This window comes from Lampetra fluviatilis, chromosome 25 (assembly GCF_964198595.1).
Source record: "Lampetra fluviatilis chromosome 25, kcLamFluv1.1, whole genome shotgun sequence".
Taxonomy (NCBI): Eukaryota; Metazoa; Chordata; class Hyperoartia; order Petromyzontiformes; family Petromyzontidae; genus Lampetra; species Lampetra fluviatilis.
Window position 1 is genome coordinate 13,317,301 of NC_136299.1, and position 24,021 is coordinate 13,341,321.

At 43.7% G+C, this 24,021-nt stretch overlaps 1 protein-coding gene across 1 annotated transcript in view; it reads left to right on the forward strand.

Moving 5' to 3' along the window:
- LOC144941840 (potassium channel subfamily K member 2-like) overlaps nucleotides 1-24,021 on the forward strand; it is a 151,189-nt gene that overhangs the window by 97,057 nt on the left and 30,111 nt on the right. Inside the window, exon 7 of the mRNA XM_078868326.1 lies at nucleotides 2,248-2,390. Within this exon, the coding sequence (XP_078724452.1) occupies nucleotides 2,248-2,390 (143 nt within the window). The remainder of the gene's footprint in view (nucleotides 1-2,247; nucleotides 2,391-24,021) is intronic.

Consider the following 24,021-nt stretch of genomic DNA (forward strand, 5'->3'; position numbering starts at 1 on the left):
CCCCCCCAGAAAAAAATTCTAAATTTGAAAGCTAATTTCCTGCCTAAAATATATATTTTTTTACTAATATCCAAAGTCACTGTTAACCCAATAAGGTGAACTTGTTTTTTGAGTATATATTGTCGAAATGTGATGTAATACAACAAAGAGAGTCGGTTAACACACAATTAACGCATAGCCTGCTGGGTTATTTAATTTTCGTGTGCCTGTCTCCTAGTTTTCAATTTTGCGTGCGCGTTCCACATTGTCATCTTACTTGCAGCAGCAGCAGTACGTTGGCGTACACTCATTGATATGCTAATTCTCTCTGCCCCCTCCCTCTCTCCGTTCTCGCCCCCCCTCTCTATATTTAAGGGACCGTCATAGAGACAACCCCTCTCTTTGTGCCGATTAGGGGTCGGCACGGTTTGGCTCAAACCACCAAACCGCGGTTTGAACCGAACCAAATCGGTTTGGTTTGGCTCTGTTTGAACTGGTTCGGTTTGGTTTGGGGCTACGAAAACCGACTCGGTTTGGCTCGGACAGGGTGGAACCGGCTCAAACTAGTTTGGTTCAAGCCAACTTAAGAGGTTTGGTTTAGCTTAGTTTGGTTTGGTTTTGGTTTGGTTTGGTTCAGTTGTCGCTGGTTTGGTTTGGATTGCTCAATTTGAAACCAGTTTGAGTCGGTTCAAACCGTGCCGACCCCTAGTGCCGATGTGTGTCCTCTCTCTGTGTGCCGTTGTGATGTCTGTCTGCTTGTATGTCTGTCTATAGTTTTCTAGTTAGATTTTTTGTTGCTATTTCTTTTATACCTGATGATGATTGCTTGTGTTGCAATCGAAACGTCGTAATATGTTATTTTAATTTATTATTTTATTTTTAGACGTGACTTAACCGAAAAGAACCAAAGAATACTCACTAAGTGGCTGAAAACATCTTAATATCGAGAGAACTGCAGAGCTTTTGTTGGCGCTGGCCCACCATCTGGCAGCCTTCCAGCTCGTGTCTGCGGTTCCTCAGCGATTGTGAGATGCAATTTGCATGAATGATGGTATGTAAAACAAATCATTGTGTTTTTATTTTCCAGAGTAAAACATATCTACATAACATAGTTCTCTGATGTGTGTTCGAGTTGTTACCGAACAACACCGGGTATATAACCAGAAAGCGCATCGGAGAGCTGCACAGCATTACCAGAAACCGAGGCGGTGGTATGTACAAACTGAAGGAAAACTTATGCAATGCCATGGTCACGGTCCACGTAAAATTCCTGGCTGTAAAACTTACTGGTCGTGTGTGTCTTTAAGTCCATTAAAAAGAATGGGAAATAACTAAGCGTATTTAAATAAATATTTACAAAGAGTAAGTTAAATAGCGTGCATGATTCCACGATAAATATTTTTCTAAAACATTAACTATTTACTTGGGGTACTGGCATTTCCATGTTGCGTTTGCAGTAGCATCCTGATTGTAACTGCCTACAATTGGATGAAATCCATCACATGCAGGATATATCGCCTTAATACTTGGACCTGTTTAATGTGGCTATGTTGGCTGTTGTTCTTTGAGGAATGAAATTCACATGGGGCGGATTCTGCACAAATTACTCACCCATTCCACCGTTGTTCATTCTTCACAGCCAGCATGTCCCATGGCGTTTGGGGTTAGGGGCAGGGTTAGACCACAGCCACCAATGGGGATGAACAAAAATATTTCCCAGGAGCAGATTGGTGTCGATCAATTTACTTAACTAATTCCATGATATAGTCAATGTCAGGCTGCTTTGTTTTGTATGATGCTGGCTGGGGTGCCACAGTGATGAGATGTTAACTACCTCGCCTGGTATGCAGGAGGTCGTGGATGCGATCCTGACCCTGATGCCTGTATAATTGGAGTTTGCATGTTTTCCCCGTAGTCGTGTGGATTTATCTCCGGGTCCTCCAGTTTTTACTTCCGCATTTAGAAAGATGCATTTAGAGTATTTGGCTGATATACATTTCCACGTGATAAGGCAATTCGTTGAGCTATAATTTGTGGCCAGGTCGCTTCTGAAAAATAATTTATAGCTCGGTGAGCCTTATCTGCTAAAATAAAAAGTTTGGTTTAGTTTCGGCTCCACAGCCATGTTATGTATTTCTCTGCTCATTCTATCGCCTAACCCTTCCCCCACAGTGCTTCTCCCAACAGCCCTTTAGGTTGAATTGGGAGCTGTGGAGTCTCATCGTTGTGTGTCTGCATTTGTGCATGTGATATTTGCACGATGGCCAGGTGGGAACTTGCAGATGCAGTACAAGGAGTGGTACAAGCCCCTCGTCTGGTTCTGGATCCTCGTTGGCCTGGCCTACTTCGCCGCCATCCTCAGCATGATTGGGGACTGGCTGCGTGTGCTCTCCCGCAAGACCAAAGAGGAGGTACGTGCTAGATATGTTTTGGCTTCACAGTCGCTACTCACTGAAACTATTTTCTTAACTCAACTTTTGTTTCACTTTACCATGTAAGGCTCACTGAGCTACATAGCTTTTTCTCAGAAGCGACCTGGCCACAAATGATAGCTCAACAAAGTGGCTTATCACGTGGAAATGTATAGCAGCTAAATGCTCTAAACGCACATAAGATTCTAAATGTGGAGGGAAAAACCGAAAGAACCGGAGAAAATTCCATGCGACCACGGGGAGAATATCCAAACTCCAAATAAACATGCATCAGGGTCAGGATCGAACCCACGACTTTCGGTATACCAGGCGAGGTAGTTAAATCTCACCACCATGGCAGCCACTTGTTTTTTTGTGCTGATATCTCTTTACTTCATGGCTGTACTTTATTTAGATTGTTTTGCATTTGTCAATTTGGTGATGCAGGTCATTCTCTATCCTGGTCTCTTGAGTTCATACCTGGTTAAACAAAATAAACTTTAAACTTTACATAAATTGGTTAATTAACACTTGACTTAAATAAATAAATAAAACCTGTGAAATCGGAATGCATACTTCCTTATTAAGCATATACCTTGTCTGTGTTTGCAGCCATAGCCCTGGATTTTTTGTTAGTCGATGTGTCATTGTGAGGCTATGGATCTATATGTGAGTCAGTGGGTCTCTATATGAGTTCATTGTTTTAAGGGAATCCGTCTGATTCTGTGCGATTTTTGTGAGTCATTGTGATTATGTGAAGTCTCTATCTGAGTCTATGGGAGTCTATGTGAGTTTATCAGTCGATGTGCATATCAGCCCAAAATGACCAGGTCTGTAATCATTTTGTCTTGCCGATTTGAAAAGCTTGAATAATAGACCACATTTTCTGGTGGATTATTTTGTCAGTCCCAGCAGATGACATGCAGGTTATTCTGGAGCTGTCTTACTGTTGGGCGAAGGTGGAATAATGAGGCTACACATTATTTTTAAGAAGTTCTTGAAGTGTCTGAATTGTGTTTAAATGCACGAGTCTCTGAACTAATACAGAGGTCAACTCACAATCCGATGGTCTGAGTTCAAAACCCTGGTTGCGAATTTATTCACATTGATCAGACCGCCGCTGTCTGAAGTTAACAGTCATGGCTACGAGGATTAACAGGTCCCTACCATAGGAACGTGACATTTCCACTACTTACTCAGGTTCTCCAATGGATACGATCACAGCCTCCACGCTCGTTGGAGCAGAAAAAAAACACTTCGACTTTTTGGCTCGGATTCTGTGGTGGAATTGATCTTTCCATTACAGGGGTGCTTTTGCTTTCTAATATTTATACCAATAAAATCGCACTCGCACATTTTAAACCGACAGTAGAAGTTGCACAAAGGTCGCTCGTTTCAAAGTTCAGTGACCACTTGGTCGCGTTTACAGGCTCTGTGTGTCAGGGTGGAGAGTGAGAGCTCAAGTCTGCGGATCCCACGTCTACCGCATACCAATGGCGTGCTGACCTTTCCCAGACTTGGGGGGGGGGGGGGCGGGCAGATGCCAGATGTGCTAAAAGGCATTTATTTTCTAAAGCCTCGATTATCATACAAACCAAATGCCCCGTGGCTGCTATCGGTGCAATGTGAAGGTCCGCTTGACGTTGATGTGCCAAATTGAGGTGAACGAGTGGCGATGCCATATTAGTGAGAGTTCCATTAATAATGAGGCGGGAGGCTGCCTCATCTTCTTTTGACCCGTAATGAGTATCCTCATTACGGGGTCCTTCTTGACCTCCGATGTATAATGTTTACACGCCGGCAAGAACACAGATACATCTGGCAAAACACGTTACCCATAGTTGTGTTTATTGTCCTCTTTATGAGATTATACATTGCGTATTATGGATATAATTTTTTGATATTATAAGCACACATCGATTTACACTGCTTTACTGGTAGGTAATATATTCCATAATTTAATCCATAAATGTGGATCATCAAGTTTATCTCATTTTTTTCTCCTGTTCTGAATTTGTTAATAACAGCTAAATGTGCAGAAAGTCCAAAACTATTAATTGCTTCTGGAGATAATTAATATTTAATTCTGAATGTTTTTTTACGTGTGCTTTTGAGATACTTTCATGAAATAGTATAACACAGATGTAGCATGACTACTCTAAAAGTGCAGCAATACAAATTCACGTGGTTCAGGTTCACAGTCCAATACTGCAGGATTCATAATCTTCTAGATATGCGCTCTCCACTTCACAGTGTATCCCTTTATGTCATTCACAAGAGGAGGAGGTCAGTGCGTGCCTGAGCGTCATGGTCCAAATTTGCCAAATAAAAAAAATCACACGCAAAATTATTCAATTGGAATGTACATCACAATTATTGCCATCGACTGAAAAAAAACTACATTGGCAGGAGCCACTCCTCAAAAAGTGTCAGGAGACTCAGTGGGGCTTTTCTGTGTATACAATTATCATAATGATACTAATTAAATAATAATAATTTGGCAGATTTCCATTTCATTCTCAAGCAGACTTAAGCACATTGAGGTCCTTTATCCTTTTCGTTCCTGTTGAGCGTAATGTGAAAAGATGTTTTCCCTTGTATCGAGTGTTTATATTGAATAAGGCCGTTGTGTGTGAACAAACAGCATGCAGCAATATCGGTTGTGTGATTGCTGTCAGGACATTTTAAATGTTTGATCCAAATTTTTTTAATTCCCCAACCTAGATTGTCTCATACTGTAAGGTTGTCTGTTTTGTTTGTATGTTCCTACGAAGCTCGATTCATCTTTGTATATTGGCAAAGTGGCACATTCATCTCAATCGATTGACATATTTCCAGGCTGAGCTATTTATAGATACCCAATAATGTATAATGACCTTATTTCTAATGACTTCAGCTTCATGCATCATTCAATGTTGGATGCAAATCCAACTGGCTATATTAGACAAACGGCATGAGGGGTGTGTTTAAATATTTAAATGTTTACTCAATGACATATCCCTATAATTTTAGTGGGGTATCTATAAGACATATCGCCTTTGTGTAGTTTCTGTTTCAATATTTCAGTTTGTGTGTGTCACTATATTTAGGTGTGCATTTACTTTAAAAAATGTTATCACACCTAAACATATAAATATATATTTTTTTAATTGTTTCTGGAATCCAAACACAATGCACAACCTTGCTGCCTTATACTGGAACTTTGAGACGTATATCGCTTCTGTAAATGGTCTCAAGACAACACTTGAAACACACTTCACTGGATTTGTGTCTTGGCAGGAAGTTATGAAAGAAATAAAAGTATTCCTTCACAGCCTCCCTCCCAGTGTGAATTTGGCACGGTCCATGCGGTTTCCTCGCATGACGCACACAAACTGTTTCTGACCCGGGGCACGGGTTTGGGAAGTTTTACACGATTAATCTGAGTTTCCGGTTCCTCTGGCAAATGAAGGCGTTTCACCTGCGGGCTTGTGGTCCCTGGTTTCTGTATTTCGCTTTCCAGAATGCATTGTCCTTTGAAGTATTTGCTATTTATTTATTAATGCGTTATACTTGAGTAAGTGGCCGAGTTAATTATGGATGCATGACTCCATCCTTATGGTGATATTTTATTACAGTAAAAATCCATTGAATTCTGACGAGCTGTTTTAGAATGACTTACACCTAATTATAGAAGAACCTCCTTTCCTGCAGTTCATGCAAGCAGCATTGATTTATTGCCCTTTCTTTAGCCCCAGAAGAGCTGCAGAATGCCCCATCCCCCTCTGCAGTTTCCATCTGTGATGGAGGCATTCCTCCTCGACTTTTTTACCAAGGCATGAATCAGCCCTGTGATGTTGTTCACTCGTAGGGCTTATAAAAGGTGCAATTCCAGATTGCTGTGACCAGCACGGTGATTTGTCTCTCTGCAAGTGCACGTCCTATCTGGAGATCACTGTATTCCTCCAAAATGGATCTACAGAGTGCAGATTACAACGGTCTCTATGAATCTGTCGACCCAGGGGAAGACCTAAGACCAGATGGTGAGACAGTGTTAGGGCAAATATTGGAGGTCATGCATCTCCTGATGCAGGATCTGGCAGTGGGTATAAGGGTGCCGCTTGGCACTAGAGGCTGTAATATCAACTAGACCTTCTTGTGAGCAGCCCAGTGAATGCTGTGTCTGTAAGTGCAAGGCTTCATCTAGAGTCCATTGTGTTCCTTCCGAAGGAACCTGTACTCTGACCATCGAAGATATTCTGATTTTGCTAACAAATCAAATCAATTGGCATCCACGTGTCCACGTGACAATTTGATTGGATTGTCTTTGTCATGTGGTAGAGGGATATAGTTAAACATTGGCATTATACCTACACGATGATCTAACGCAAGATAAACTAATTGTGAATCATTGCAGTAGTTGTGCATGTTAGCCCTGCCACTATTTCATGACTCTTCACCACCAAGCCTTGTTACTATGACGGACGCAAATGTACATTCATGTGGAGGGGAGAAGATAAAGTTTTACACTTGCAAGTTTAAAAAAATGTTTTGCATCCCAGCCACACTGTGAACACCATGACTGTAAACAATTGTAAATTCACAGCTGTATCATGGCCCTGAAGGCAGTGGTGTATCCGCAATAGAGACAGACAAAACAATAGTAAATATATAAATAAAATCGCAGCCAAACACAAGCTCCACAATAAATAATGCATGCACAACTAAATGCACCCTGGCTAGTGCCAGGATGCATCGGAGGTGGCCTGATTTCCCTCTGAGTACAAACTGCTGTTCACAGCTCTCAGGGAGCACAGGCCACAGGCTACCAGAGGTGGGACAAAGTCATTGTTATGCAAGTCCAAGTCGAGTCGCAAGTCATCAAATTCATGACTCGAGTCTGACTCGAGTCCAAGTCACATGACTCGAGTCCACATCTCATAGGTGGGACAAAGTCATTGTTATGCAAGTCCAAGTCGAGTCGCAAGTCATCAAATTCATGACTCGAGTCTGACTCGAGTCCAAGTCACATGACTCGAGTCCACACCTCTGCAGGCTACACTCTTCATAGCCGTTGGTGGCCAAGCGCAGTGTGGCCACGTGTGATTAGGTCTTCTCTTGAGCAGCAGTGACGAGAGATGGTTAGACAAATGAACATCACACATGCAGTGTGTTGAGTGTCATTTAACAAACAAAAAACGCATTCTTGTGATTGACACCTCCTTTTCCACTAAGATATATAATATAAATTCCTGTCACTATAGATGTATGTATATTATAAAGTAATTAAGTGTGCTTTTTTAACTTAAGGTATGTGCTCTATGATTAGTATGTGCTGTAAATTAGTATGCACAGATGCCGATGTTGTTCTTTAAAAAGTAGAGGTTCAGCCCTGCAAGTACTTGCCCATGCCACTGCTGGTGGAAGGGCCTCCACTAGAGGGAGCGCTACAGAGCCCCTTGCTTCGGGTACGTGCACCACTCTTTCATTGGTGACCAGATGTATCGGAAGAGGTGGGGGGCAGTTTGTGACAATTCAGTATATATATTATATATTTAAAAAATGCATCAGATCACTTAGATATGGCAAATCTAATCAGTGCTTCTATGAACCTGAAGAATGTCTGTCCATGTGGTGCTGCAGTAATCTGATATCATATATTGCATTCACTTTCCCAGACCATGGGAAATGTTGATGTATTGAAGTGCAGCGATTTGAGAGTATGAGGCAGCTCGAGGAAATGCCGACTCTACTACCAGACGACAGCTAAACACAGTCCTTCTGTGAACACGTTCATCTCGCTGCACTGCCAGCCAACAAATCCTTGCGATGAGATAAGAGTGTTTTTATTTCATTTTAACAAGATCTAGTAAAAGACGGGATGGTGTTATAGAGTGTGGGAAAAACAATCACATTATCTCTTGTGTGTAGCGACAGTTTTCACATCAGGCATAAGAGAGCACGGGACTCTTTGCATTACTTGCGCATGCTGATCTGACAGCTGCAATTGAGTTGCTCTGTCTCTCTGGATGGAAAGGAACATCATTGCAAGAAGCTCTATTAATGGAGGCAACTTTATCTTGTGAAATAACGGTTATTGCTGGCCTGGAAGGTACAATATGGTTCTGTATTCCTTCTCCAAGGACAGGCGAGAAACGAAAAACCCTGCATCGCCCAGGTGGTATGGATACGGTCACCGTAACGAATCACAAAGTGAATGGAGAATCACAGTCCCACAGTTCACATGCTGCTTGGCGAAGGCCGCCGCCCACACGCCGTGCCAGCCCTGGAGGCTGCCCAAGTCTCTACCACGTTCCGGGTTTGTTGATGCGAGCATTCCCAGGACCAGTTCAGATATCACCAGGAGTCAAACTCAGGTCGTCAAGTTCATGGCACAATATGTGAACCTTTGCGCCACCTATCCCGCAGTTGTATTTATTTGTTTATCATTTAGCATTACATGTGCATGATTTTACATTATTCAGAGTCCGAATCACAATATATATTTATACTGGAGGAATCCGAAGTGCAGTAGATTAAATACTTGCTATAGCTATGGGACCATCTGCAATGTCTACCAAGTCAGTTGTCCTCGATCTTTACTCAGCGCTACTTCCACTGCCCAAAGTTTGTTTTCCTCTGAATCATTGAGCAAGACCAAATGAATTGGTTACTTGATAGCCATTTCCTATTGCGAAAGCTCCTCTTTTCGGCAAGCTGTCTTGCATTCGATTAGTTTACTGACTTCCATGCTCACGGTGAAATATGCCACAATCATACAATAAGGGCCCATTTCACTTCGGAGCACACGGGATTTGTACCTGCTAAATTTTTTTTTATTTCGGTGCAATTAAATATTTTATAGGAACCTTGGGCTATGATTTGTGATGAATAATGTGGCTGAAGACAGGTCGATAATCCTCACCGAAATTAGTGTAGGAAAATAAAACAATATTTTACGTGCAAAAATACACAAACACTATAATAATAATCATGTACTTGTCTAAATGCTACCGCGTTTCAGGACTGTACAGAAATCAAGGGACAAAAAGGGAGAAACAGTGGAAGCAGAGGGAAGTGTGTGGCAAAGTCTGGACAAAGATTTGGACAAAGTCCCATCGGTGAGCTCCTCCGGCAGACAAGGCTGCGTTCGCTGGGTCATGTAGCCTGCATGCCCAGCCACCGCATGCCTAAACAGCTTTTGTTCGGCGGAATAGAGGGGGCTAAATGGGCGCGGCACGGGCTAGAGAAGCGATGCAGTGATGTGGTACAAGAGGATGTAGAGCTGAGTGGACATGCCGATGACTGGTACCTCTAGTACCAGTCATCGGCAAGCCTCTGTGAAGGAGGAGGCTCGTGAAGGACGTTACTGGGCAGTTTGAGGCAGTCGCCCTCCAATAACAACGGAGGGCAGAGGAGCGATGCTCACAACAATGAGCGGAGCACCGGGCGGCTCAAACAGAGCAAGTTAGCACAGTAGGGGGCACTAGCACATGGGTTTGCCCTCTTACCTCCTGCCAGTGGGTGTTAGACACTTCACGTGGCCTCAACGTGAACATAGCCTGTCACAAGCGCTGTGGTGATGTCACCGCCACTTAGTGGTGAATGGCGGTTGTTGTTGTTATGGCTAAACAACACTTGGGCAACAGCTGCCAGTGGAGGGAGATTGTGGGGGCCTGAACATTGGCTGCGAGCAAGGGGACAGAATTCTGGACCCATGCCATCTCCAAAATTCAGCAGCAGCAGCATAGGTTTGCCATCTCCTGAGGTACAAATAACCGGGACACATCATGGGAAGAAGTAAATATCTCACAATACCAGAAGAGGGAGCACTACGTGTCATGCATTGTGTTAAGTTGTATATTAGAATACTGCTAATCAACTGAAAAATGCCAGGATTGTTAATTCTCTGGGAAGACTTGCAGTATTCCCAGCATGGATGACTCAAAAAGAAGACAATCCTGGTGCAATCCAGTGCTCAGTGGTTCATTCTCCCCGAGCAGCAGTTTAAATCCCACCCACTTCTGTCCATGCAGCAGTATAAATTAGGTACACCACAGTTAGTCGACCGGATGGTCGTGTGTGGGGGATTCAAGTGTGGATACTCCCACCTCTACCAAGATGTCTGAGCAGCGTGGAAGAGTAGACCAAATGCCTTCTATCAGGGTTTTCTAGAGTTCCCTCTAGCGGAGGCCCTTCTGCCTGCAGTGGCATTAGCAAGTAATTGCAGGGCTGCACCGTTGCCTTTTTGAACATGATGATCGGAAAGGGAATCGCGGTTTGGCAGTGGTAATATATTAGCACTTAGCTGCCTCAACACTGGCGGAGAGGTCAAGCGGGGAAGCAGGCTCACCCGAGCAGCGGGCAACTTCCCACGCCGCACTCTAATCAAGTGCAGCCCTAGGTCAATCCACTGCTGAACGATGAAGGCCTTCCCACACCATGTCACTCACTGGCCTTGTTTATCCATACTTCAGTTTGGGGGTTGGTAAAAGGGGACCTCGGGGCTGGTTCAGAGATCACCTGCCACTGATGTTAACCGTCACCACGAATCAAATGCGGGGGTCGCCGGGTTCACATCACCGTGCGCTCACCACTTTGTCACTGCTCTAGCAATTAGGACATTACATTAGCATTAGGCTGCAGGGAAATCTTGCAGGCTGGAAATTGTAATAATTTCCTAATAAGAGTATGGGGTTGTAGCTTGAGAATGTGTCATCAAGGGTTAAAGGGAGAGGGGATAATGGTGATGAAAGATTTAGAGAGTGGGTCAATTGAGTTGAAGGGCAGGTCATGGGACAGAAACTGTCGTATTGAAAACACTCAATATTAACACGTCGTATTGAGTAGTAAAATAAAGCGCCTCTCCGTGTATATGCATAATGCACAAGCATGCAGTGCAGTACATTCACTGGTATTGGACTCTATTTCACTGTTGTCCTGAACACGGCACATCATTTCATTGTTCCTTTCTTCCCTTAGCTAGAGCAGTCAATCTATAAAAAAAATAAGATGAGAATATCTTTGTAAAAACACACACACGCCTACATATAATATGCCCTGGCATGCCTGGACCAGAGGCTAATGGAAAATTGCCACCACAAACATGAAAATTCCGTGCACCTCTAAGCTCAGTATATGTTGCATGCACAAGGATACAAAGGCTGTCACTGAATGTGCAAAAGTAATCCCTGTTTACAGATCACGCCAGGTGATACAGCGACTCAACACCTACAGCTATGTACACGTTATATATTCTACAAGCCATTGCTCGTATCTTGTATAAATATACCCAGTGTTACCTGCGAGCAGAGATGGCCTTTACCCATGGTAAACACGACAATACTGAGGGCAAGATGAGAACAATGATAATTAACAATGATAATTAATGAGTGTGGGGACTCCCACGTCTTCCAAGGGTGGATGGGCCACGACACCCTCCAGATGGGCTCGCTGGAGCTCCCTCTAGGGCAGCCCCTTGCACCAGCAGTGGCGTGAGAATGCCATTGCAGGGCTGATAATTAACTTTTATTTCTGCGAACAACTTGTGTTCATCAGTCGTATGCTGTGGGCTGCCAAATGCATTTTCTATGACACGCAGTGGCTGAATAATTGTTCTGTATTTTGTCTGAGTAAAACAAAAAAATGTGCATCTTTTCTGGTACATGATGCCTGAGCAGGGCTCCCCAGTGTCACTAAGCCAGATCAACTAAGAGGCAATCCTTAAATCAATTATTTTATTTTTCAAGTGAAAGTGGTAACAGTGCCAAACAGGTCAATGGCTGTGGTGGCCCCATCAGCATTTACCACGGGAGATCTCAAGAGCCCCCTCCCCCATCCCCCCTTCCCCACAGTGGGCGCTATAGTCTTACACTGCATAATGCATAAAACCCTTCCAAACATGCTGCCCACACCTTAACTGCCGTGTGAAAGGTTAATGAAGCAAGGGGAACGGGACCTATTGTCGAGAGGCCTCTGTGGAGATTGCTAACACAGTGTGAGACTCTCACTTGGACACTGCCCGAGGGAAGCAGACATGTAATCATCCTGAACACCTGGTCACACTTGATAACGACTCGAGTCTTTCACTGTGGAAGATGTTTAAAGCCACCGCCTATCATGTGTTGGGCCAGTCAGAGAATCGGTAGTTCTCTGCTGGTTTTTCGGGTCGTGCTGCTTGCTCGGCATGATGTCCAACGTATCACTCCATGGCTCTACATGCCGATTGCTTGTTCACTTCTTCAGTTCCTTGAATTCAGTTCCTAAAGTGGCTCCCAGCATGTGGAGCGAAACGTCGGACGTCATGCTGACCACAGCGCGCGGCACAGCCTGGAAAACACAGCGGAGAGTTGTCCAGCAGGGGAGCTCCGATCAGAACGGGTGGCTGCGTAGGGAACGTCTGCAGGGGAGATGGAGCAAAGAAATCAGCTCGTGTGCAATAGCTCGGTGGAGTGTTGCATCACACGATATGAGAGATGGTGGTTGCTTGGGAAGGCCTTCATCCAGCAGTGGATTGATCATGGCTGATGATGACATATCGGTGTAGTAAATAATTGCCAGAGAGCACTGTGTATATTAGCCCCGTATGAATGTCTTATAAATGAATGCACCAGCTTGTTAGCCTACCGAAGGATCGAATGGCCGATATTTCCGAAAATGCCGTGCTTGTGTGGTCATCCTTGTCAAACTAGAAATTCCATTCGATTGCGTACATGTGAGATGACTGCTTCGCGCATTACCTTGGGATATCCACTTTATACATTTGTATTCTATTTTATTGGGAGATGTAATAAAATGAAAATGTATTTGAAGGTTTGCTGATGAAAAAAAATCAGACGATTAAATTCAAATCCTGGAAAAAGCAGAGGGCTTGCTTGAGGCAAGGTCAGATCGTGATCTTATTATTTCACAGCAGACGGCTCGCAGTGCGAGGGATCGTCTGTTATTTGTGTGAACAACATGTGTGCGTTTTGAAATTCCCGTCAAATATTTATTTAAAGGCCATTTATTAAAATTACATTTCACTCTTTAATTACGTACAAATACATAATTTGTTCACACCAGTGAACATTAGTTATGGTTAGGTTCTAGGTTCATGGTTAGTTTGTAACAAAAAATAAATGAAGGGGTATAAATGCATATTGTTGTGGGAACAAGCATGTGGAAGGAACATTTTCTGATACCAGGGTAACTGAAGAGAGCACCACATTTAAGAGGATAACACTGGAATGTTCTGCACATATGGGTTCATCAATCCCTGCACTGGTCCTGCTAAGTGGCTGTTTGGGACCCAGGCTAAAGGAGGGGGGGCAGGAGGGAAAGGTTGGGGGGGGGGCATTTAATTATTCTTACCGGGGCCCACATCCCACAAGGCAATCACACTGCACCGTTGGTTCTGCTATCTCCTGGCTGCCTCGCAAGCCAGCGGGTTTGGGATTCCCACAAATGCACAGATCTGGTTGGATTCATTAAATGCATCTGCCACTAGGCCTGGTTAAAACCAGCACCGACAATTATAGCAAATCTATTGATGTGCAACGGAATACACCAAATAAAAATAATGTTGACGTACTCTCACACGAGCCATATCTTTCCGTCTTTGAGTGCATCCGTATTAAATTAAGTTTAAATGGTCATAAAACAATGTCCTCTGTTGATTACTAAGGGACTTACATAACCGACTTAGGGCTGCAGAGACAGACAAACAATACCACCATGACTATCGCACAAAGTGGCAGCTCGTGATTCAAATGTAAATGATCTGAATGTTGTCTGGCATTTGCTTGCGTCACACTAACAAAGGCAGAATCTGGTGGTTGGTCTCTAGAGATGCAATGGAAAAAAAAATTATGTTTTGGGGCTCTTACAGTAACCACTTCTTCCTGCCAATTCAGTTGCCTGGCTTTCAATTAAGCCCATTTTGTGCAACTTGATTGATTACCATTAAATCAATGTGACTTCCTGTATTGATATTGATTAGGCATATGACTTATAAGAGTAGTGGTCTTGCCAAAGTCAGTTCTAAACGACTTTGGTATACTGCCTGTGACGGTATACTGTCTATGACGGTATACTGTCTATGACGGTATGCTGCCTGTGACGGCTCACTTATTCACAGTTAATAAGGCAGATCTATGTTCTCGATTTCATTATTTGAACCTTATGGTGGTACCCCGGGGTACCGTAGCACCCCGGCTCTCGCATGATGTCCGTGATGCAGTCATTTTAGTCTGGTGATGGTTGGCGATGCGGTAATCGGTGCGTACGAGCGTTCAGGGTTTCAGCGCAATCGTCCTCGTTGCGTTTTGACATCACGGAGTAGCACCGATTCCGGATTGATTGGTACCGGAGTTAAGTACACACCTGGAAAAAATAGTGTCCCAGAAATAAATAAATAAATTGCCTCGCCCATTTGGTATTATTTGGTACCCCGGGTACCACCATAAGGATAATTTACCCACTTTCAATGAAACGCTGCGTTGCTGTGAAGATTGTCTCACTGCAATCCTTTGGACTGCAATCCAGAGGTCGCTGGTTTTATCTCCAATGTTGTGCAGTCGAGACAATGGTGCAAGTTTCATTAATACCACTCCACTCTTTCCACCCTGCAGCATAAATGGGTTCACCACAGTTGATTGGCGTGTTGCATGTGGTGGGGTAAAGTGTGGGTGCTCCCACCGATTCCAAGACGTCTGGCAGGATGAGCAGTCGTCCAAATGCCCTCTCGAGGGGCTCTCCAGAGCTCCCCATAGTGGAGGCCCTTCCACACGCGGCGATGTGCGCAGGCAGCTGCACCTTCACCTCGCACCGTCTTCAAGGACGGTGTGAGGCACCACGGGTGCGAGGTGTTAACTACCACGCCTAGTATACAGGAGGTCGTGGGTTCGATCCCGACAACCCACGCCTGTATATTTGGAGTTTGCCTGTTCTCCAACGTGGTCGTGTGAATTCTGCTCCGGGTCCTCTGGTTTTTCCTGCACTTTTAGAATCAATGTGAATTTAGCCGCTATAAATCTCCACTTGAAAAGCCACTTCGTTGAACTATCACGTGTGGCCAAGCAAGTGGGTCTTAGCTGGTAAAATAAAGATAGTCGAATACATTTTGTTTATTGTTCACATCCATATGCTTGACTTGAGAGTCGTGAGAGTGGAGGGGAATTGGGTTCATGTGTACGCTCCCAGGACTAATAATGTGCTGAAAACGCAAGAGCCAGGAAGCACGCTGTAGTGCATGTATAGTGCACGTCACCATGCACCATGCACTCATGCCGCGTTCCCTCACGGTGCCAAAGTGCAGGGGCGGCAACCACTCAGGGTCCATCTCCCCTCTTGCCCCGTCTGAACTCGTGTGGTTTTACTGCTCTGCTGGTGCGTGCGTGTGGGACGACAGGCGTACTGGGCTTATTGCAAAGAAGCCCGTCTCAGAGTAAGGGCTGGGAGGGTTTAACGTGTGTCTTGGAGAATTGTGTTGAGGAATCTGCGCAAACAAATAAATTATTCAAATGCAATGTAAGTACAAAAAGAGAGTGCCTGTTCATTACAGATGAGTGTACTTCGTAGCTCTTCTTCAACGAGTTCAATTTCGCTACAGATTCTCTCAAGTCCAAAGTAGTCTAAGTTTTCCTTGTTTGAAATGCTTTTTCATCCTGATACATCGGTCTGAAATGTTTATTTTTCAATAGATTAAGTGGTCTTCCTTTCCCTTTCAGGGAATAAACAAGCTGTATTATTTTACACTGATAAGTTCCACTTTTAAACTTGGCTGAAACCCCATAATGGATACAATTCCAATTATCTTGCCTCTCCCTTTCTACATTTCGACATCAGCCGGACGGCAGAATCCTGAAACTTTTTTCGTGCGAGACATTGATCTGACAAACGATGGCGTTGCATTCATTAACAAGTTGTGTGCAGTATCTCCATTCGTTAATGCTCTCAGGATGCTAGCAGATGCACAAACAAAAGGTTTTGCCGTTAATGATCTCAGCGTTACAGCGCGCTTGAGGCTTGAGGCTTTGGCACGGCGAATAGCAGTGAGCCCTTGGATCGCGAGCCCTTATGGGCATAAAAAATAGCAACAGTAAATAATGAGCTTCTCCATCTCATAGGAATAGCACAGAACTTTGGACAATGACCCTAAGTTGCCAAATAGGCAGAGCGAAAGACTTCAGAATGAGTCCATGCCAACCAGTAGACAGAGCATGCATGTGTGATGCAGTGAAGGGTTTCATTTTATCGTGCACAGTGATTGCTGAGCAACACATCGTGAGCATAATATTGATGACAGCCACGAGTCTGGTAAATGTGCAGCCCTGCAACTGCCTGCTTATGCCGCTGCTGGGGGAAGGGCCTCCACTCGAGGGGGCTCTGATAGCCTCTTGAGAGGGCTCCTCTCTGGTCTCCTCGTCCTCCACGCTGGCGAGAGTCCCCACACTTGACCCCACCACACGGGACCCGCCGCTCAATGAGCTGTTCTCCGTGGGTAGTGATGAATAGCAGCAATCTGTCCACTGCCCTACGGCTGTTGACTTCTCACCTATTGGTATTCACAAGGTGGTGCTAAATTTATCAACCCTGGAAGGATGATGGGCTGAGTTAACCTTAGGCTGGGATTTTAATATATGATCTCATCATTGGGAACCCTGCTGATTTAGCGACTGAGCTATGCCTTGGCTTTAAGCAACTTAATTTGCTGTACTTATTTTGTGAATGTCTGTTAAATGTTTTATTACATTTCACTATACATTTCTTTGAGTACATCAACATAAAACTTGGAAGGATTACTTTGACCATACTTTTTTTTGAACCACCACTTTCGAAATTCATACAAGTCTCAAATTGCTTGGTTAAAATCTAATTTAGGTTTACACTAAGAAGTCCTCAACTCTGTTCAATGTCAAAGGATCGTAAACACAAATGTGTTCAGAGCATTTGAGAAGGATAATGCACAAGCTTTTTTAAAAAGATGCTTAACAGCACTCGCACTGCCATTGTGACATTATATGTCTTACCACATTGGGACGTTGAGGCTTTCAAGTACGCATCAAATGTGATTACATTTAAATACACTACTGTATCAGCTTAATACACTGTCTTTGATGGGTGTACATGGAGCTGGTGTAGCTGCTGACATGCACAGCCCTTGTGTCAATCCACTGCTGGCTGGACGAGGGGCCTGTCCATACCTCCCCATGCTGGTCAGTGTGGGTTGGTGAAGGTGGGAGCGTAGACACGGGAGCACAGACGTGCACGTGCAGTGCGACAATATAGTTTGCTGCACTCAAACTCCATTGTTATCCACATCTCTTCAGTCACCGTGACAACCTGGGGGACGTAGCAGTCACACATCCAGGCACCATCCAAGCTCAGTGATGAGATTGGAGTCTTCGTGGGTATTATGGTTGTGGCCCGCCTGGTTTATGCAGCATAAAATACGTTACCCGGCGCATTCAACATCAGCAGATAACAGCGGCCAGATCAGATGTGGTGCAAGACACATCGCTCCTCTGTGAGCGATGTCAGACTTAATTTTACACGACCTAACCCAAAATAAACAAATTAACCACAAGCTCATGCCGTGGAAGAGGTGGGAGTAACAAGTACAGAAGACTAACGCGGTTCATCTCAAATGTCTCTAGGTTTTCCTTTTGTGCTCCTATTAGTGTATTTTTTCGCAATAATATTATTTAACTCCGAGAGAATATAAAACAAATCTCACAATAGCTACTATTTGGCATTTCATTGATGTAAAAAACCGATACTTTCAGTGCTTCGAGTCGAGGATTGTGAGTGGCAACTCTCTCCGCTTTTTTCGTTGCAGAGCAATGGAGATGCTCCTCGTATCTACATTTATAATATAATTATTTATAATATAATTATTTATAATATCAACATTTATAATATAATTATTTATAATATCTACATTTATAATATCTACAATTATAATATCTACATTTAATATATCTACATTTATAATATCATCATCTTCATTTCGAGTGTCTGCTGCTGCTGTGTCCTGTACAGCGCTTTGAGATCCTTGATGAAAAGCGATGAATTAAATGGAATAATTGGAAATTTGAAACATTTATATTCACGTACAACTGACACATTTTTCACGAAGTAAAATGCCCCCCAGGCAAAAGCTACATTAACCATGTGCCATGTATTTCACTCCACTGTCATCCTGGTGTTTATAGACAATGTAATGTGTGCACATGTGTAGTGGGTTCGAATTAGGTGCACACACACGCAGCTTGGAGGCAACACTATTTATTAAACGGTAAGTAATATAACACTGTACATGAGGTGGTGACCACCTTCCTCAACTCACTAACACTCTGGAACGCGACACAGACTGGACCAGGCAGGCAACGGCCTGCCTGGCCCAGGACGACGACTCGGGACTTGACGACCGATGGTGTCTTCACTTTGGAGTACAGTACAACAGCCTCGCTCTGCGTTCACACCACGCTTATATCTGCTTTGGCGTGGCCGGCTCCGCCCAGGCCACGCCTCCCTTCCCAGGCCACGCCTCCCTTCCCCCCCACCTCTGGGAAGGTCCGGATCCCTCCACCACGTGACCCCCCAGGCACCCCTTCGGGGCCCCCAGCCCTCGTACGGGCCGACACAGTAGTGACCGTTCTATGTCACTACACATGTGCCATGGCGCATTGGTGCTTTCTTGCGTGCGTGTATATATGAATGCATGTGCGAAAGCGTGAGAGTCGATTTGAATAAACCGGCTTGATCACACGTATGTATGTAATATGTTGAACTTCTTTTGCACCGTACTTAGCCAACCGTGCTAATCAGAGGTGTGGGTGATGGACAACAAACTAAACACAAAATCCGTTCTAAAGAAATTACCTTTAAAATCTAGAGTTAAAAGTACATAGCTTAAGTGGCTTCCTAATGCAATGTTTGGACGTGGAGCGGTGGCGACGTGGTTACCAAGCTGGAGGACTCTTCAGACCCGAGTTTGATTCCCGGCCACGGCTAAGATCAGTGGCCAGTGACATCCGATCTCGTCAAGCTCCTCCCAACCTCCCCCCACCCACCGCCCTCCTCCCCCCGCCCTCCTCCCCCATCGCCGATATAGCATGGGGGGGTGCCTTTAAACATTGTTGGATTGGGAATGCCTTTAAAGTTTTTTTAAAGTTTTCTTTTACGTGCGTATTTAAATAAATTACGTGTGCAAGACGTGCTCATGTTTGCACCTGTGCTAAAGTGCCTGATAATGTTGTATCAGGACACGATGAGCAAAAACATATAACTGTGTCAGCTGAAAGCATAATTAACATTTAATATGGTTGTGTTGGAACACTGCCGTTCTAAGATGTAGAGTGGGACATCGAGAATCCCGCTTAGAGTTTCTCACAGTAGCAGTTCCCGGTGGCTGTGTGGGCTTTGCCACGACCCGGTGATGCTGTCTGAAGGAACGCAACACTCGAGCCCGCAGTCTAAACAGAGCTGACGCTCTGACACACTGACTCCCATTATCCGTACTCAGGCTGACAACTGCCAGATCTATCTTAGGCAGGCTAAAGTAGTCTCTTTCTCTCATCCATTACTCTTTAATTGGGTTTCCCTGTTGTTAGGCAGTGTGGAATCCTGCTGCTCGGATATTCGTTTAAGCACTGACGTTCGGTCTTTGATTGGGGGGGTTAGTTTATTTTGAAAGCTATTTGACATGATGCATGTCAGTTGCAAACATTGGAGCCGTCTCTGTTTTAGCTTTTTGTTGTGTTTTTCAAGGCAAACTATTTTTGTGTGGGGGGAGAAAGAAACCCTTTGGTGTCCATTTGTCTTTCCAGCTGCCACCAACCACACTCAACCCCGTTTTTGTAAACGCCACTGACAATTATATCTGGCTGGATGCTGTCTGGCTGGTTTTGCATCGTTGCTCCTCGGCTCGTTTTGTTTAATTTTTTTGGATCCGGTCTCTTTAGCTGTAGATGATTTGTTGACTTTTGAAGGCCGTGAGAAGGGCAAAAAGGAATTGCCGGAGCATGAGAAAAGTTTAAAATGTATATTTAAATCCTAAGTAGTTTGTGTTTGTGTGGGATGTCACCAGTAAAATAGTAGTACACATGCTCCTTAGAATGACTGCGCACGTGATACCCTTTCATTATAGACACAGGCCAGAGGGATTAAATTCCCATTCTATTTGGAACATAGAGAAAGGCCATTGAGCAAAGTACTTTTACTTTTGCCTCCCTCCATTATCTGGAGGATTGGACACTTTGGTAGCCATTTACAGAGTGCCCGTTCTGCTGTCACTCCTGCACCGCGCTCATCGCTTCAGCTGGACGTACGTCCCACCATGCCACCCTCTCGTGCCATCTCGCCATGGCCTTTCTTCGACAAGCTCGACCTTTTGTTTCCCTTTGGCCAACTTCTCTCGATTATAATTGGAGTCAAGTTGCCGGTGCTTCGCCATGCTTTAATGTCCCTAGAAACCAGTCTTGGGTCCTCAGGCCGGAGGTTGTCACGGGGTCACTTTCTCAGCTCTCATCCTTGACCTTAACCTCCAATGTTCTTGGACTGAGGGCTTTCATACTTGGGTCCTCTTTCAAACTGGTCGCTTGTAATTTCTCATCACTATTCATACAATCTTTGTATTCATGTCACTGTGTGTTTTCTATGTATGGATCAATTAACACTCTGGATACCCTTTGCAAATGAGATGTAACACGTAAAGGGATTATCCAGGTGAAATATTTTAATTAAGAAGTTAAATATAAATGTAAAAAAATACCGATCACTTTTAAAAAGTTTCCAAATATTAACTGATTGATCATTTGTTCTCGCCATGAGACCTCTTTTACCAGTGGCAAAATATAGTAGTAGGTTTTTACCCTTTAAACTGGTACAAAACTGACACCTTTATACAAGGCATCATGTTTGTAATAACCGCAACACAAGCAGTCAAAATGCAAACAAAAAGAAACAACTCTGATAATGGTAATGATATGCACTGTCCTTGCAGTTGATTGGTCCACACCCGAGACAGCTTTCCTTAGAGCCTAGTCTCCATTGGTGTTGGACCAGATGACGCCAAAAGGCATATCATTACCATTATCAGAGTTGTTTCTTTTTATTTGCATTTTGACTGCTTGTGTTGCGGTTATTGCAAACATGATGCCTTGTATAAAGGTGTCAGTTTTGTACCAGTTTAAAGGGTAAAAACCTACTACTATGATAATTTGTTGTAAAATTTTGTTTTTTCATGAAAATAAAATTGCGAGGAAGTTAATTAGGTGTAATTCATCAGTTTTATTACGAAGTGTTTGGCAATGTCTGTACTGTGGACATGAGCTGCAGCAAGCTAATGGACTAGTCGAGAGGACCAGGCCTGGACCCAAAAGGCTCAACAGCAAATACCCAGAGCTGCTCTCAACAATATCACCACAACATCACTTGGCGGATATAAAAACTGAACCAATGACCTCTTGTAAACTGGTTGAGCAGTGAGCATGCTGAATATTGCAATATCTGGCTGCCTCGACAGCTGTATCATTTATTAAGACTTACATACTTTGCAGTCCATTCCTTTCACTGGGGTTTTGTAGGATTTAATCCCAAGAGGCATACGATGTGGTAGTGCTCTTTGAGAGTGGTTTGTTAACGCCCCTGAGTCGAGGTAGAATGGTCTTTTCAGCAGTAAAACATTGCAGGAATCGGCTGTGTGCTTTTTATGTGAAGATATCTCAACATTCTTGCACACATTCTGAACGCAGAATTGTGATTGCAGCAACTCATACAGCTGAGATTGTGACTTTTAAAATAAAAAAATATATTTTTTGTAATTTTCCTACAATTATATACCGACTATGGTATTGGCATCATGTCAAGATCAGAAGATTCCATTCCGATGTGTTTGTAGAGGTGCAACTCTTCATGTCAGAGAATGGTCCATGGAAGCAGATAGCACAGAGCTACCTCTGAGCTCCCTTCAAACGGCCTCTGGTCCACTCAGTAGAGGGCAGCACTTTCCTACCCGCTCTGCATGTGAGGTCAATGTTCATCAATTGAAAGCCAAACAAATATCTGCCTAGAATTCACCAAATTAAATGTTGAACCAAATATTTAACGCGATGGTTCTTCATGCAGCCATTGGCGAGCAGCCTCATACAAACTAGATTCGAAGCTTTCGTGACTGCAGGAATTACTCTTTGGTTCTTTCGGTAAAGTCACTTAGAAGCAAATACAATTAAATAATAGAATACGACGTTTTTTGAATGCAACACAAGCAACCGTCATCAGGTACGAATGAATGAGAAGACAAAGCATGAATGAGAAAGCAGCCTCATATAATTGAGAAAACAGAATTTAATCGAAGGCTGCTGCCTGGATTCGAATCCAGGATCTCAGCGGTGCGAGCTCAGACTGTCATTTATAATTTAGGCAGCGAAATGACCTTGTCAATACCCATCGGTGCATTATACATCTAATGAGAGTTAAAGGTAATAAAGTCCATGTACTGTGTTGTCTTTCTGCTGCCTCGATCAACAACACCATGATCATGGTGATCTTTCGATCTGGTGACCACCACGAGGAAGTGTTCAGATTGTACGCAGGACGTACCCACACTCTACCCCACGACACATGACATGAATGTGGAACACAATCATTGCTGTTGGCTCGAGCGGGTATTGAATAAGCATGGGCGACATTGCCTTGACGTCACATATTTTCCAACACTAACGCGTGGTTATTATGAAACACGTTAATTATTAATTAATTGTGCCAATTATATGTTTCGTCTTCAGCTCTGGATTCATTGCCATGTTCTAGAAAACACTTAGCACTCAGGAATGAGGAACATGTGGAGTTTTAACCATTGGCTTAGGGCTTCTAAGAGAGCTGATTGCCACACAATTGAATATTTTCAGGGAGACACCTTGACTTTGATTAATTTCACCTCTGGTATTTTCATCACCATCGTTGCCAAGCATAATCTATCCACTGCGGGTCAGTGGGGACTGGAGAGGGGGGAACCAAGGATCAGTTTAGATATCACTCGCCACTGATGTTAGCCATGACCCGGAATCAAACTCGGGTTGTCAGGTTCGTAGTGTGTTGCGCGAACCGCTGCGCCACCACCCACCAAAAGCTAGCACAGTTATTAACGCCCTTTAACAAGCACTGATCCTGTCCACGTTTACCTCATTTAATGAATGCACGAGAGTAGAATGGAATTACTGGCCATGCTTAGAAGAAGGGAGGGCACAACACTTGTATTTCATATGCATTAAATATAAAATTATGTTTACATTCCAGTCACACTTGGTGAAATCAATTATTAATTCCAACCTTTGTGGTACTCGCTACTAATGCAGATATGCATGAGATCAAGAGGATTGATGGGCTTTTTTCTTCTTCATCAAACATTATGAATATAACTTTGAAATAAACAAGGTTTGAGTGATTACGAGATCGAAAGGATGTTCTAAGAAATGACAGCTTGGCTATGAAATAAGTATTTGTCATGGATTGGCAAATACATTTGATGTGGACATTCAACCAGAGTGCTGAGAGTTTGAAATGATAAACCAGTAAGCCGGTGGGTAACAAGAATGTTGTCTATTTTGGTATTTAATTTAGATATGTTGGGCGTTTCGTTTTTAATGATTGGATTTCCTTAAACGAT